Raw genomic sequence first — 15,676 nt, 5'->3', positions numbered from 1 at the left:
GTTCTCAGACTTTTTTTTTTGCTTCCGCAATACAATTTCAAAAGTGTAATCAAGAATAGCTCACACGACACTGAGATGAGTTATATACGCTGTGTGTGCACATCGGGGATCACCTGTGTGCTACCTTAGGGGCGGCTTTTCAGATCGTGGAATAAAGTTGCTCCTGCCAGCTGTGTTTATTGGAAGAGTAATCTGACTTCAAGTCAGGCTGCAAAACATGTTATTGTCATTTGCAGCTGGTTATTGTGTGATTTTGGGATTTTCCTCAGTATTGTGCAACCAGAACAAAATACAGAAGTACATTGCATGCATAGGACAGTTTGTGTCTGCAGTGACCACCCATTTCAAAATTTTTGTTTTCATCGATAGTTTCAAGCTCCCACCGGTTGGCTTTTAGAAAATGTCTTGTATTTGAATTGAAACAGCACACCGATAATAGTAAATCCTTGCTTTTATCTGCTTTATATAGTGGGCTCCAAGACAAGCTTTACTTTGAAAAAATATCAATAAAAGCTAAAGATCAATAACAGTGTATGCTTGCAAGGTGCCAGGCACTGAGCTCCTTTAGTCCTCACAACAGCCCCAGGAGATGGGTATTATTAGCCCCATTTAACAGACGGAAAAGGTAAGGCTCAGTGAGACAAAGTACTTTGCGCATGGCTGCAGAGACAGGGAAAAAATCTGAGTTGGCTTCTTACTGCCGTACCAAACTGCCTCTCCCACATCCAGCCTGTTCTTAGCCCCGTGGCCCTGTCGAGTAGCCTGAGCGCCCCACCCCCGCCAACCATCCCTGATTCTGTCCCTCCACAGGACCCATCTACATCATTACTGAGTACTGCCGCTACGGCGACCTGGTGGACTACCTGCACCGCAACAAACACACCTTCCTGCAGCACTGCTCGGACAAGCGCCACCCGCCCAGCGCCGAGCTCTACAGCAATGCCCTGCCCGTCGGGCTCCCTCTGCCCAGGTACCAGGAGGGAAGCTGGACACCTGAATCTTTGCGGGTCCCTGAAGAGCACTGACTCACTCCTCATTGTCCAGGATTAGAAACAGGCTGAGGAGGAGCAGTGCTGCTTCTGGAGCTAGGACTGTTACATAAGTCAGTCCAAGACCTGCGGGCTTGGCCACCCCAGGCTAGAGAATAATAATAAGGACAATGATAATAGTGGTGGACTTCTGCAGTGTGCCCGGCCCCGGCACTTGGCAGACGTGTCCTTCTTGAGTCCTCACACCTTCCCTGTGTTCTGGATGTCTTCCTCCCCTGAGCTGCTCCTGTCCCAGGGCACAAGGGAGTCAGAGGCAACGATCAGGCTCCCACTCACACTCCTACCCACACTCCACACCAGTCTCTCCATTGCCCCCACCCCCGTGCCCCTCAGGCAACTCCATGCCCCTCTTCTTTCCAAAAATAACATTTCTTATTTATTTTGCTGATTACAAAAGCAATATGTGCGAAACTTCTGAAAAGCATACGGAAGACAGTAAAACTCTCTCCTGTGCTCCTCAACATTCTGGTCTGTTTCCTTCCAGTCTTTTTTCTACCTGTAAAGACACGTGTGCATGTAGTCGTGCAGCTCTTTTGGGAGCTGATGCAACAGGCAGAGACATTAAGGCAGCTCAGTGCCGCCCACACTGAGTTGTGGCCAGGCACTTGGGGGGCATCATGGCTGGATGGTGCGCAGAAGCCACATATAGGTGCCTATGTTCACACCCATCTTGTGCTCCTTGTCCTGAGCTGATGTAATCGCCCCTGGGTGTGAGTTCTCTGGCTTTTATGTCATCTTGGCAGCCTGGGGCCCGGCTTGGGGCCTGACAGGGTTGAAAGGGCTCAATCCATGATCATAACATTATGACAGACTGAAGGAGGTGGGTGAGTGAGTAAGAGGAAACACATGAGTGACAGGGCCTCATAGGCCCCGGGGGTGAGCAGAGGGCCAGGAGGGGAAGGGAAGGGAAGGGAAGGGAAGGGAAGGGAAGGGAAGGGAAGGGAAGGGAAGGGAAGGGAAGGGAAGGGAAGGGAAGGGAAGGGAAGGGAGAGCTTTGTGGCCTCTCCCTTTATAATGCTCCTCTCACCCTCAGCCACGTGTCCCTGACTGGGGAGAGTGACGGTGGCTACATGGACATGAGCAAGGATGAGTTGGTGGACTACGTACCCATGCTGGACATGAAAGGGGACGTCAAATATGCAGACATCGAGTCCTCCAACTACACGGCCCCTTACGACAACTACGTCCCCTCTGGTTGGTGGATAGTGTCCTCATCTCATGCCTGAGCAGTGAGGCATTCTTTTCAAAGCCTTTCACGTGCCCAGCCTTGTGACAACCCTGGGAGGAGGGCCTATTGTGCCCATTTCATAGATGAGGAAACTGAGGCTAACCACCTGCCCAAAGCTGCTGTGTAGGAGCCACAATATGAACCCCTGTTCATGGGCCTTGGATCCAGAGGCCTGCACACAGTCCACAGGGAGGGAAGGAGCTAGGGTGAGGCGCGAACCCGGCCACCTGGGGCCTCGGGGAAGAGCGATGTGCTCAGAGCAGCCCCCGGCTGGTCTAGTATCCCTCAGAAGCAGGCAGGCAGAGCAAAGGTGGCCCCAGAACTAATGCCAAAAGCTTTTCTGGCCAGTGAGGGTTCTGATAAAGTAGGGAAGGGTTAAGTTAGATATTAGGAATCGTTGTCTTTTCAGGGAGGCTTAGTGGTTCAGTAGTCACCATTCAGTCTCCATAAGCCAGAGGGCAGGGGACCTGTGGGCCATAGAAAGGTGGGTGACCCTTTGCTCTCCTCTAGCTCCCGAGAGGACGTGCCGGGCAACTTTGATCAATGAGTCCCCAGTGCTTAGTTACATGGACCTTGTGGGCTTCAGCTACCAGGTGGCCAATGGCATGGAATTCCTGGCCTCCAAGAACGTATGTGTGTGTAGCTGGGGCAGGATGGGGGTGATGGGAGGTGGGTCACCCAGCCAGAGACCTCCATTACATGGTCCCATACAACAACTGTGTCCCCTCTGGTGGGCGGGAACAGTGAATGCTCTCATACTTGTGTGGCCCCTCACACCTGGACGGTGATATGTTTTTCCCAAAGCCCTTGGGTTCTTTTCCTACGATTGCCCCCAAGGCCTCAGCCCCTCTCCCCCAACCCAGTGTGTCCACCGAGACCTGGCGGCCAGGAACGTGCTGATCTGTGAGGGCAAGCTGGTCAAGATCTGTGACTTTGGCCTGGCTCGTGACATTATGAGGGACTCAAACTACATCTCCAAAGGCAGTGTGAGTACCTTCCCTGGTCCCTGTGGGGTGTCAAAGTGGAGATCTGAGCCCAGGAACAGAGTCCCTCTGGTCGGTGTGACTGAGGCTCATGGAACATCAGCACTAGGCCTCATGCCCTGACCTGCCCAGTTGGGATGGGCTCTGCCTGCTGAGTTGTGTGCGGAGGGATGGGAAGGGAAGCCACCTAGAGACACATGGAGTGGGAAGAGGCAAAGATACTTCAGGCTTGGGGGTGGGCAGGCTCAGATTTGCTGGTCAGGGCAAGAGGTGGGTAGAAAGAAGGAGCCAGCCAAATGTGTTCTAGCGGTGGTGCCAGGTGTGGCTGAGAAAGAAGCCCAGATGACATAAGAGACATGATTAGATTGCAGGCAGTAGCTGGGATTGATTTGGTTAAAATGTGGCCTTCCTGACCTCCCACGCATCTTCCCATTTTCCAGGTGGGACAATAGATCCCAGAGATGGAGGGGACGTGAGGCCCCCAGAGATCTAAGGCAGCCAGGATGAGAGCTGGGTGGGGCCTTGGCATGTCCCTGGCTCCCCTGCCCTATGCCCTATCCTACAAAGAGAATCTACTGGGGTCAGGATGGGGGACTTCTTCTGTGAGGAACCTCAGACTCTGGGGTTTTTTTCCCAGGGACAAGGGTTGCATGTCCCCTGCTAGTGAGAGAAGAAAGCCAGCTTCCTGTTCCTCTGGGCAGCACTGGGTTGGGTGTGGGAGCTGTGTGCAGTGGAGATGGAGCCCTCACAGGAACTGGGGAGTAAGAAAGAATCAGGGGTGGGAATGTCAGGCCCCTCCAACCATCCCGGGTGCAGGGAGCGAAGGGTTTTACTTCCTTACACTGAGCGTCTGCTCTGACCACCCACAGACCTTCCTGCCTCTCAAGTGGATGGCCCCCGAGAGCATCTTCAACAGCCTTTACACCACCCTGAGCGACGTGTGGTCCTTCGGGGTCCTACTCTGGGAGATCTTCACCCTGGGTGCGTTTCCTTCTTCCCCAGCCCTCAGTGCCTATGGGCACATCTGCCTGACCACTTATACCCCTGCCCTCCTGCCCACTGGGGGCTGGGGCTGTGGAATGGGTGGGTGCTGGGATGGGGTCAGGGGCTCTGGTTCAAGTCCCTGCTCTGCTACTTTCTCACTACTGTGTGAGAAAGTGCCTTAGCGTGTGCCTTGCCCCATCTGAGTATTGAGGGCTTTGCACAGCGGTATCAAAACTCCAAGGAGCCCTGGGGACGCAATGGTTAAGTGCTCGGCTGCTGACCAAAATGTTGATGGTTCACACCCACCCAGTGACTTCATAGGAGAATGACCTAACAATCTGCTCCCAGTAAAGATTACAGCCTAGAAAACCCTGTAGGCAGTTCTGCTTTATCACATGGGGTCACTATGAGTTGGAATTGATTCGATGACACCTAACAACAACGATCACAATGCCCACCTGGCTTGGCTGTTCTCTGGTTTTCTAATTCTGGGGAGGGTTCCAGTCTATGTTCAGAGCCCACGAAGGAGCCCACTGTATTAGTTTTCGTGGGCTGCTGTAAACAATACCACCAGCTGTGTGGCTTAAAACAACAGAAATTTATTCTCTCACAGCTATGGAGGCTAGAAGTCCAAAATCAAGGTATCATCAGGGCCATGCTCCCTTCAGAGGCTCTAGAGAAGAGCCCTTCCTTGCCTTTTCTAGCTTGTTAGCCCCAGGCATTCCTTGGGTTGTGGTAGCATGATTCCAGTCTCTGCCTCTGATTTCACATGGCTGTTTTCTCTATCTGTGTCTGTGTCCAAATTTTCCTCTTCTTACAAGGACTCAAGTCCTAGTGGATTTACGGCTCACCCTCCTCCACAATGACCTCATCTTAAATTGATTATATCTGCAAAGACCCTATTTCCAAATAAGATCACATCTGCAGAGTCCAGGTAGACATGAATTCAACTGTGAGCACTCATATTTCCCAATGTCGACTCGACGGCAGTGGTTAAGGGTCACTGCACCCTGACCCCACACCAGGGCTTCTCCCTGTCCTGTAGAAGAGGTACCCTGCCACTTTTCCAACCAGTCCATCTCTCCGACCCCCAACACAGGTGGCACCCCTTACCCGGAGCTGCCCATGAATGAGCAATTCTACAATGCCATCAAGCGAGGTTACCGCATGGCCCAGCCTGCCCACGCGTCAGACGAGATGTGAGTGGAGTCTCGTGCATTTGAGAGGAATTTTGGGGTGCAAACAAGATATCCAACTCTAACCAGCTTAAACCAAAGATAAATATATTGGCTCAGAGATACGGAAAAGTCTAGGTATAGCTGGATCTAGGTATTCAAATGATGTCATCGGGAATCTCATTTTCTGTCCCTGGGCTCTGTTTTGCTCTGTACTGGTTTCATGTTCAGGCCAGCACTGCCCAGATGGCTATACCAGCCCCAGCCGTACATCCGTGCTTCTTCCGTATGGTCCTAGCAAAAGTCCCAGAGCTGACTTTCATTGGCTTAGCTAAGATCACATGCCCATCCAAAGCCAATCACTGAGCTGAGGGGTTGAAAACGCCTATTGAAACCTGAGTCATGTGCTCACCAAGGTGTGGTCAAGCCCACTGGAACCACGGGATTGGGATAGAGGGAGCGGTTCCCAAGGAAATATTCAGGTAGAGTAATGGGAGAACCCCAGGGAATATTCGGGTAGATTAACGGGAGAAGAGACGCTGGCAAAAACAGCACTATCTCCCATCCCTCCCAACTCCGTTGTATTGCTCAACATGTTCTGAGAAGTGGCACCCTCCAACTCCCCCACCTCAGCCCTGCCCCCTGCACCCTGAGCCAGAGAACCTGACCCTCCTCTTCTGTCTCTCTGTAGCTACGAGATCATGCAGAAGTGCTGGGAAGAGAAGTTTGAGATTCGGCCCCCCTTCTCCCAGCTGGTGCTGCTTCTTGAGAGACTGCTGGGTGAGGGTTACAAAAAGGTATGTTGAGTCTGGTCCAGAAGTCAGGCATGGGTATAAGTCCCCCTTTGCCCTCTCTGGGCCTCAGTTTCCCTGCTGGTACTAGGAAGGGTTGGGTTGGAGCTATGTTTTGAATTGATTTTTGCAGCTTATTGAAACGAAATCCTATGTGATTGATTTGAAGCAGGGAGGGGAGCCTACGGCCCCATTTGTTGTGCATTTTGCCACATGCCTTTGTGCCCTTGACAAATCCTGGGGCTCCTCTGAGTTTGAACAGCCCCAGGCTAGATGACCACTAGGGGCCTGATCACTAGGACCCTGTTGCCGGTGCATACAAGGCAAATGGAGCCAGTGAGGCCTTAAACCCTCCTCTGCCCCACAGCATGGATTAGAGTGAGAAGGAGATGCAGAGTCCACTTGGCACCAAAACAACTAAAAAAAAAAAAACCTAAAAAACCCAAACCCATTGCCATCGAGTAGGACAGAGTGGAACTGCCCCCATAGGATTTCCAAGGAGCGCCTGGTGAATTCAAACTGCTGACTTTTTAATTAGCAGCCTGAGTTCTTAACCACTACACCACCAGGGTTTCCCCATTTGGCACAGACACAGAGCCGAACCTGGTCCCTCTCTTACCCCCGCCCCCACCCCATGTTGCACTACGGCTGAAGGGCCAGTGAGGTGCACTAGGGTCATCACTACCTCAGAGCGAGAGAAACCGAGGCCCATTGAAGGAGTCTGAGACAAAATGGGAACACATACCTGTCTGCCCTGAAGTAGGGAAAAGCATTAGGGCCTCGGGTGCTGGTCTGCTAACTGCCCCCTCCCTAGGCAATCTGAGCTCACCTTGTCTTGTGAGATGCCAGTTGGGCAGATAGCTCAGCACGTGGCCTTGGGTGACTCCTCTCTGAGCACCACACCCATTGCCATTGAGTCGATTCCGACTCGGTGACCTTATAGGACAGAGTAGAGCTGCCCCGCAGGTTTCCAAGGCTGTAACCTTTATGGAAGAAATACTGCCACATCTTTCTCCTGCAGAATGGCTGGTGGGTTCGAACCACCAAACTTTTGGTTAGTAGCTGAGCACTTAACCACTGGGCCACCAGGGCTCCCTCACTGGGCACCAGTTACTTTATTTACACAAGAAGAAAGGGGCTGGATTAGAACCTATATGATCTCAAAAAGCATTTCTTGTTCTGACTGTCCATGTTTCTCTGACCCTCTCTGCCCTACGGAGCAGAAGTACCAGCAGGTGGATGAGGAGTTTCTGAGGAGCGACCACCCAGCCATCCTTCGCTCCCAAGCCCGCTTGCCCGGATCCCGTGGCCTCCACTCCAGCTTGGACAGCTCCGTCCTTTATACTGCCGTGCAGCCCAATGAGGGTGACAATGACTACATCATTCCCCTGCCTGACCCCAAACCCGAGGTTGCTGATGAGGGACCATTGGAGGGCTCCCCCAGTCTTGCAAGGTAGCCACCCTGGCCTGGGGCCCAAGGCAGTAGTGTGCATGGTGTATGTGAGTGTGTCTGTGTGCTGTCAGATCTGCCCCAGGAGTAGCCAGTTACCCAGGATTAAGTACTTTTTCCTGCCAATGAAGAGTACTTTTTCCTGCTCATTTGACCTGTGATGTCCTTGGGTGGAACGGACAGGCTGGTAAGAGAAAGAATGGGCTGGGACTTATTTGCAAAATAGTTGTTTCCTTTAAGAGCCCCATAGGCCATCTGTTCTTCCTCAAGGAGAAGGAGAAAACCTACTTAGCATCCCCAGTGCCCCAGTTGTTATTCTGGGGTCATGGCCAGCCCTGGGTCTGTGGTCCATCCTTCTGCACCAGGCCTTGAGGGCCCCAGGGAGCCTAGCATAGTTGTAGGAGGCAGAGACACTTGTAAGAGCTCAGGCCAGAATTCAGACTGGAAAGGAGATTCATGCTTTGTTTTTGCCTTGAGATGTGGTCAAGTTCCAGTGTGGTAGGGATTTGGAGGAAGGCCCAGCTATTGCTTGGACTTGATGTTCAGACAGGATCTCGCCTTGGCTAGGGAGAAGAGCACCCCGAAAGGCCAGGCCCACCCCAAAACATGATCCACCCCATGGTGCAGTAGCCAGGCTGTGTTTGAGCCCAGCTCTGCCACTAGCTGCTGTGAGACCTGGGCAGGGGCCTTCTCCTCTTCAAGCCTCAGTTTCTCCATATGCACTAGGAGCACACAGGGCTTAGAAGGCCCCAGAAGGCCTCCAAAGGTCCTCTCTGCGCTGTTTAAGAAACTCACATTCAAAGACGCCAGGTAAACAGCGTGGAGTGAAGTTAAGCTCAGAACTCAAACAGCTTTGGGGTGCGGATAATGGCCCTGTTCTGTCCCCTCAGACAAACTGCTTCACTGCTCTGAACCTATTTCCTCATCTATAAAATGAAAACCCTAAGAGTGCTTCTGTTTGGGGGTTGTTGTGAGGATTAAATGAGGTGGTATACCTTCAGGGGAAGGACACTGAGGTCAGAAGGAGCTTTGGAGCCACCTGGATTTGCTCCAAAATCCCAGTCCCAACACTTTCCAGCTGTGTGATTCGGGGCAATTATGTAACCCCTCTGGGCTGCACATTCCTCACGTAACCTGCCTTGCATGGTTTTTACAAGGATTAAATGAGCAAAAGTGCGTAATGTTCATGGCGCAAAGTCAGACTTAGAAAGTTCTTCACTAACGCTGCTAGGATCTTACGTGGTTCCCTGCCAGCATTCCCTCCTCACTCACCTGCCTTTTCCCTCTAGCTCCACTCTGAATGAAGTCAACACCTCCTCCACCATCTCCTGTGACAGTCCCCTGGAGCCCCAAGAGGAACCAGAGCCGGACCTTCAGCCCCAGGAGGAGCTGGAGCCGGAGCCGGAACCAGAGCCGGAGCCAGAGCCGGAGCCAGAGCCGGAGCCAGAGCCGGAGCCGGAACCGGAGCCAGAGCCGGAGCAGCCACTGGGTTCAGGCTGCCCAGGGCCTCGGGCTCAGGCGGCGGACAGCTTCCTGTAGGGGGCTGACCCAACCCTGCCTGCCTGAAGCTCCCCCTCTACCTCCCAGCACCCAGCGCCTCCTGGCCTGTCCTGGCCCGGCCCCCTGCCAGGCTGCCCTATCAGCTGCCCTCTTTTGGAAGGCTTCTGCCCCGGTGTGTTGCGCCCCAACCCCAGGGGCTGAGGTGGCAAGAAAACTGCAGGGGCCATGACCAGCCCTCTGCCCTGGGGAGGCCACATGACTCTGAGCCAGGGTTCCCCCCGGGGCCATGGTTTCCCCATCTCTAAGAAGGGAAAGTTGGGTTTGGTGACCCACAATCTGAGATTGTCTTTCTGGCTGACAGGCGAGGAGACTGGAATCCCTGGAGAGCTTCTTGGGGTTAATGAGGCGGTAAATAATATTTTTTTCTCTTCAGCCAGCCAGCCTCAAGGAGCTGCAGTCTGTAGGCATTAGTTGATTGATGAGTTTCTCCTTGCACTTTTATCCACTCAAGAGCTGGGGAAGGGGCTTGGCGTCCCTCGCTCCTGGCTGGGCTGAGGCCAGGACAGTGTTGCCTCATCCGGAAGGCACCTCCCCACAATGCCAGTCTCTTCTTTCCCAGGCCCGAGCTGGTCTGGGGCCATCTGTGCTTAATTAATGCTGTTAATTAATGCTGGGCTCGGGCCAAGTATAGGACAATCTGGCCTGTAGCTCCTGCCCGTGGCACACCCCCACCATGGAGAGTGCCAGTGTCACGTCTTCTGGCACTGTCAGTCCCAGGGTCTTGTCTTTAACACCCTTAGTCTTACTCCACCCACCAGAGTCTCCAGGGCAAAACTGGCCCTGTGTCTGTGATGCATGTTGCCATACCTGCAGGAAGTGTCCGTATGTGGCCTGTGTGTGGCACTGACTCTGCATTGGACCTGCTATGAGACCTTGGAGGAATCCCTTGCCTTCTCTGGCTGTTAGTTTCCCCTTTGAAAAATGAACAGGTTGGACTCATTGACTCCTAGTGCTCTGCAGCTTCCTGTAGGGGGCTGACCCAACCCTGCCTGCCTGAAGCTCCCCCTCTACCTCCCAGCACCCAGCGCCTCCTGGCCTGTCCTGGCCCGGCCCCCTGTCAGGCTGCCCTATCAGCTGCCCTCTTTTGGAAGGCTTCTGCCCCGGTGTGTTGCGCCCCAACCCCAGGGGCTGAGGTGGCAAGAAAACTGCAGGGGCCATGACCAGCCCTCTATTCTAGCATTCTAGAATATTCCAGGGGGTTGCACACTTGCTTGACGAATCAGGGTCAAACACCCCAAACCCCTATCCTAGGGTGCAGCTGGTGTCTGGGAAGATTCCAGATTTCACATCACTTTCTAGGGATTTAGGAGATGTGCCCCTTCCCCAGGCCCTTGGCAAGTCTCAAGAACCCAGCTGCCGAGGCCTTGACTTGGAGTGATAGCCAGTGTCCTGGAAAGCCCCCGGCACTGCCCTAGGGGTGTGAGAAGACCACAGGACCCCTTTCGGCACCCGCAATGACCTCTCTGGAGCTATCCTGGGCCAGGGGGCCAGAGAGGACAAATTAAAAACCACCTCTGCGGCCCGCCCCTCCAGCACCTGCTGTCCAGGCCTACAGTACAGACATATGGGCAGTCAGGGAGCCCGGAGGGCCCTGTAAAGGACAAGACACCTCGCATGTGTGACCTGGGAAAGGGGTTCAAGAGACGGAGCTGCGTGAATGTTCATCAGTCCTGTGGCGCAGTGTTTTTGTCACTGTTGTGGAACACTTTGGGGGTTGCCCTCTTGCCCTCCAGCTGCCCCAATCCCTGAGACAGTACCCCATGGGGGGTGGTTTTGCCACTGCCCAGGCCTGCTCTCCTCACTTGCTCTGCCAGCCACACCCCAACCTAGTGGGCATTGGAGGTGCCAAAGGAGTGAGGGCTTCAGCAGCGAGAGATGTGGAGAGGAGATACTCTGGGCACCAGCACCCAACCCCTTAGTGGTTGGCCCAGGACCCCTAAAGCCTGGTGCAAGAGGGGAAGTGGATTCTCACTACGGTACCAAAGATGTAATCACCTAGGTTTACAAGTATTTTTAGGACTCACATTAACTCACATCTATACAACATTTTGTACGCTGTCAAGTTTTCCTATCTGTGTACTTTTTTTTTAAGAGAGATTTTAATATTAAATATGGTGCTTCTTACTCACAGACTTAATGGTCTCTCATGGGTTTGGTGACCTGTGCCCAGCTTACGGGCCTTCCTCCTGGGAAGTGGTGGGTGTGGAGAGGGGCAGACGGGCTCACCCTGGCCATAGACGCCTCAGACACGTCCCTTCAGCTCTGAGTCTCATTTTCTCCATCAATGTGGTTGTTAGGTGCCATCAAGTTGATTCCTACTCATAGTGACCCGGTGTACAACAGAGCAAAACACTGCCAGGTCTCACGCCATCCTCATAATCATTGCTATGCTTGACAAGCTTATCGTTGTAACCACTGTGTCAACCCATCTCGTTGTGGATCTCCCTCTCTTTTGCTGACCACCTGCTTTACCAAGTATGATGTCCTTCTCCAGGGACTGATCCCTCCTGATAACATGTCCTAAGTATGTGAGATGAAGTCTCGCCATCCTCGCTTCTAAGGAGCATTCTGGCTGTACTTCTTCCAAGACAGATTTGTTCATTCTTCTGGCCATAACCGGTAACCCATTGCCGTCAAGTCGATTCCGACTCATAGCGACCCTATTCTTCTGGCACTGCATGGTATGTATTCAATATTCTTTGCCAACACTATAATCCAAAGGCATCAATTCTTCTCTGGTCTTCCTTCTTCATTGTCCAGATTTCACATGCATAGGAGTTGACTGAAAATATCATGGCTTAGGTCAGGCACACCTCAGTCCTCAAAGGGACATCTTTGCTTTTCAACTCTTTAAAGAGGTCTTTTGCAGCAGATTTGCCCAATGAAACGTGGTCTAATTTCTTGACTGCTGCTTCCATGGGTGTTGATTGTGGATCCAAGTAAAATGAAATCCTTGACAACTCCAATCTCTTCTCCATTTATCATGATGTTGCTTATTGGTCCAGTTGTGAGGATTTTTGTCTTTATCTTGAGGTGTAATCCATACTGAAGGCAATGGTCTTTGATCTTCATCCATAAAATGGGAATTTTCATACTTCTCCACCCCTTAGGCCTCTCACTTTCCCAGGCTGTAAAATAGGATGGCTTTTCTGGCTCTGCAGTGCTAGGCTTGGGGTGGTGAGGAGAGCGTGGGTTGGCAGGACTGTTGGGAGGTTGTGGTGCTGAGAAGCCTGAGCCCTTCCTGCTGCCCCTGCCCCTGCCCCTGCCATGTGCTTTGGCTTTGGCCATTAATCTGGGTCACCCTCCCTGCCGTCCCCTCTACTCCGCTCTTGGGCCCAAGTTGCAGCTGGTGTGGCCAGCGAGAAACATCTGCCAGAGCACAATTCCAGGCCCAGGTGAGTAATGGTTGGGTCCTAGGTAGGAGCAGAGCAGGCAGGATGCCCAAGGGAGGCAGAGAGCAGGAGGAAGTGAGGAGAGAGGGCAAAGGAGAGAGAAGAGGAAGAGGAAGAAAGGAATGGGAGGGAAATGTGGCTAGCAGGCAGCCGGGGGAGGTAATGGGGCCAGGCTGTGACTCTGAGGGCAGAGGGCGGTGTCGGCTGCAGCAGCTTCTGTGGTTTGTGGGGCTGGCATGGGTCGACATCCTGGGCACTCCTGGTCAGCCCAGTACTGGCCATAGGCTCCCACACCAAGCCCAGCCCTTTGGGCCTCTGGCAGCTGCCCAGGGCCAGGGGCAGCCAGTGTAGGTAATAGAGCTGTCAGGGGCAGGGGACGGAGGGCAAGAGTCCTGGACCCAGGCTGGAGCTTCCTGGCCCTCCCACCTGGCCCCTTTGGGATGGGCCGCTTTAGGCGGGACCAGTTTCAGCCTGAAATGTACCAGTACCTCACTATGTGACCTTGGGCCAGTTCCTTGGTCTCTCTGAGCAGGAAAAGGGGCATCTTAGTTTGTACTTCATTTTGGAGCCTCAGGTCTCCCTGGACTGCATCCAGGAGTCTGAGGCTGTGGCTACAAGTGGGGAGAGGAACAGAGACATAGGGCAGCTCTGACTCACAGACCCAGCCGCCAACTCAGGGACAGCTGAGCCATGCCAGGGGAAACCCCCTGCCCATCACAGAGCCTGGCCTTGCAAAGCCCACCCTCGCAGGTATCCTGGCTTTAGAGAACACCTGGAGCACGTGACCTCTTTTCTCCTGGCTGTGGGAGGAGGCGAACAAGCCAATACCCAGATCTGCCCTGTAGAGAGGATAAACAGCCCACATTCCAGGCAGAGATTATCCTTGCTCATGAAAAGTCTCCATCTGGAGGCTGGGAGACCTTGGCTCCCTCCATCTCAGGCCTGCTCTTTGCAGGACCTTGGGTGAATTATATCACACAGGGCCTCGATTTCCCCAGTTGTAAATGGAATTAGGAGTCTCTGAGTGGTGCAAATGGTTAAGGTGTTCAGCTGCTAACCAAAAGGTTGGAGGTTTGAATCCATCCAGAGGTGCCTCGGAAGAAAGGCCTGACAATCTACTTCAGAAAATAAGCCATTGAAAACCCTGTGGAGCACAGTTCTACTCTGACACACATGGGGTTGCGGGAGTTGGAATTGACTTGATGACAACAGGTAAATGGAGCTAATGATGTCACTGCAAGATTAAGGATAGTAAAACATTGGCTACTAGTTAGTTACTCAACAGTTGCTATGTGCAAGGGCCATCCTGTTGCTTCAGACACATTTTCTTGCTTAGTCCTCACAACAACCCAATGAGCCAGTACCTCTATTAGACCCGTAATACAAATGAGAAACGTGCTCAGGGAGGTTTTGAAGTGACTTGCCCAAGATCACCTGGTTGCTGTGGCAGGATGGGTGCGATAGGAGCCTGGGCCTGGCTTCAAACTCCTGTTCCCTGACTCCAGACTACTCTGGTGCTAAGTGACCCCAATCAAGAGAATTAGGAAGTGCCGGGTAAGAGGAAAGAGTTTAGTGAATCTGCCGTCAAATTGGCCCCAATTCTTGGTGACTCCATGCACGATGGAATTAAACACTGCCTGGTCCTGAGCTTATGACTGGTTGCAAATAGGACCACTGTAACCCACAGGTTTTCACTGACTGATTTTTGGAAGTAGATCACAAGGCCTTTCTTCCTAGTCTGTCTTAGTCTGGAAGCTCTGCTGAAAACTGTTCAGCATCACAGCAACACGCAAGCCTCCACTGACAGAGGGGTGGTGGCTATATACGAGGTGCATTGGCTGGGCATTAAACCCGGGTCTCCTGAATGGAAGGTGAAAATTTTACCACTGAACTACCAGTGTCCAATGAGGGTTAGATAAAAATAATAATAATAAAAAAGCTTGGTGGGGGGTTCAAGACTCTCAGACCCTTGTGTAGAGGGGGTGTGGGAGTTGGCGTAACCATAGGTCAGCTCCTGCTGGGCTCCTGGCTTTGAACTTCTCCACTCAGGGGGTGCTCAGGGGAACGGGTGAGCCAAAATTTTCCTCCCAGACAGATGAGCCACTTGGACAACACAATTCTTCCGTCGCCCCACTCATGGCCAGGATCCTTGTTCCTGGAAAAAGAGGGAAATACTGAAAGGGGCTATTCCTGCTGGGGCCCTGATCTTCAGCTGATGAGGTACCTCACAACCCCCACTAATGTCCCTTCTTTGAATTAGGGCGCTGCCTCTAAAAGGCCTCTTTTATTTTAGCCTATTGCTCAGCTTTATAACAATTAAAAAATCAATTTTCTAAAAGTATTTCCGTAACACCTGCTTGTATTTAAAAAAAAAAAAGGCCTATTACCAAAATGTATGATATAGAAATAGAAAGTCTTGTAATTCTGCTTCCCACTGTTAGTAATTTAGTACATTCTTGTAGTGGTTTTCTTCCCTGTGAATGCATGCTAGTATTTGCGTTTCTTATCTGTACCTATGTATATAAACACATAATCATAGTTTGAAACAAAGTTACCACGGATGCCATTTTGCACCTTCTTGTTTATCACTCAGGTGTGTATCATGGACATGCTCACAGGTCAGGGGTACCTAAGACCTTCTTTATCCACTTTGAGAGCTGCAGATAATTTGAAAGCATGCATGTACCATAAATTATTTGATAAATCCCCTATTGTTGGACATTTAGGTTATTTCCAATTTTTCAGTTACAAACTATGCTGCAGTGACCATTATGTTTGTGTATGTGTGTGTGTGTTTGTACATTTGAGTAAGTGTTTGTTTCCACAGAATAAAATCCTAGACACAGGCTTGCTGAGTAAAGGGAAGGAATATTTAAAATGCCACTGGAGTATAAAACGTCCTTTAAAACACGAAAAATCAAAGAGCTTCTGGGAGGCTAAGAAAATCAAACATTAAAACAAGAAAAACAGCCTTATTTAATTCTAGCTATGTGCCTCCTGGGAGAAGTCTTGCTTGAAGACCAGCACAAAACGTCTTCCTCCAAGAAGCCTCCCTGACCCCTCA

The 15,676-nt window shown here is 51.9% G+C and overlaps 1 protein-coding gene across 3 annotated transcripts in view; it reads left to right on the top strand.

Annotated features, from left to right (window-relative positions):
* The window catches only part of PDGFRB (platelet derived growth factor receptor beta), a 44,013-nt gene extending 32,643 nt beyond the window's left edge, over window positions 1–11,370 (top strand). For all 3 annotated transcript variants that reach the window (XM_049874065.1, XM_049874064.1, XM_049874066.1), the window contains 9 exons: window positions 811–970; window positions 2,083–2,243; window positions 2,788–2,906; window positions 3,141–3,263; window positions 4,130–4,241; window positions 5,344–5,443; window positions 6,111–6,216; window positions 7,434–7,663; window positions 8,950–11,370. In XM_049874065.1, the coding sequence (XP_049730022.1) occupies window positions 811–970; window positions 2,083–2,243; window positions 2,788–2,906; window positions 3,141–3,263; window positions 4,130–4,241; window positions 5,344–5,443; window positions 6,111–6,216; window positions 7,434–7,663; window positions 8,950–9,199 (1,361 nt within the window). In that variant the 3' untranslated portion in view covers window positions 9,200–11,370. The remainder of the gene's footprint in view (window positions 1–810; window positions 971–2,082; window positions 2,244–2,787; window positions 2,907–3,140; window positions 3,264–4,129; window positions 4,242–5,343; window positions 5,444–6,110; window positions 6,217–7,433; window positions 7,664–8,949) is intronic.
* The last annotated feature ends 4,306 nt before the right edge of the window (window positions 11,371–15,676 follow it).

Source organism: Elephas maximus, chromosome 2 (assembly GCF_024166365.1).
Source record: "Elephas maximus indicus isolate mEleMax1 chromosome 2, mEleMax1 primary haplotype, whole genome shotgun sequence".
Taxonomy (NCBI): Eukaryota; Metazoa; Chordata; class Mammalia; order Proboscidea; family Elephantidae; genus Elephas; species Elephas maximus.
This window is presented reverse-complemented; position numbering and strand designations above follow the sequence as displayed.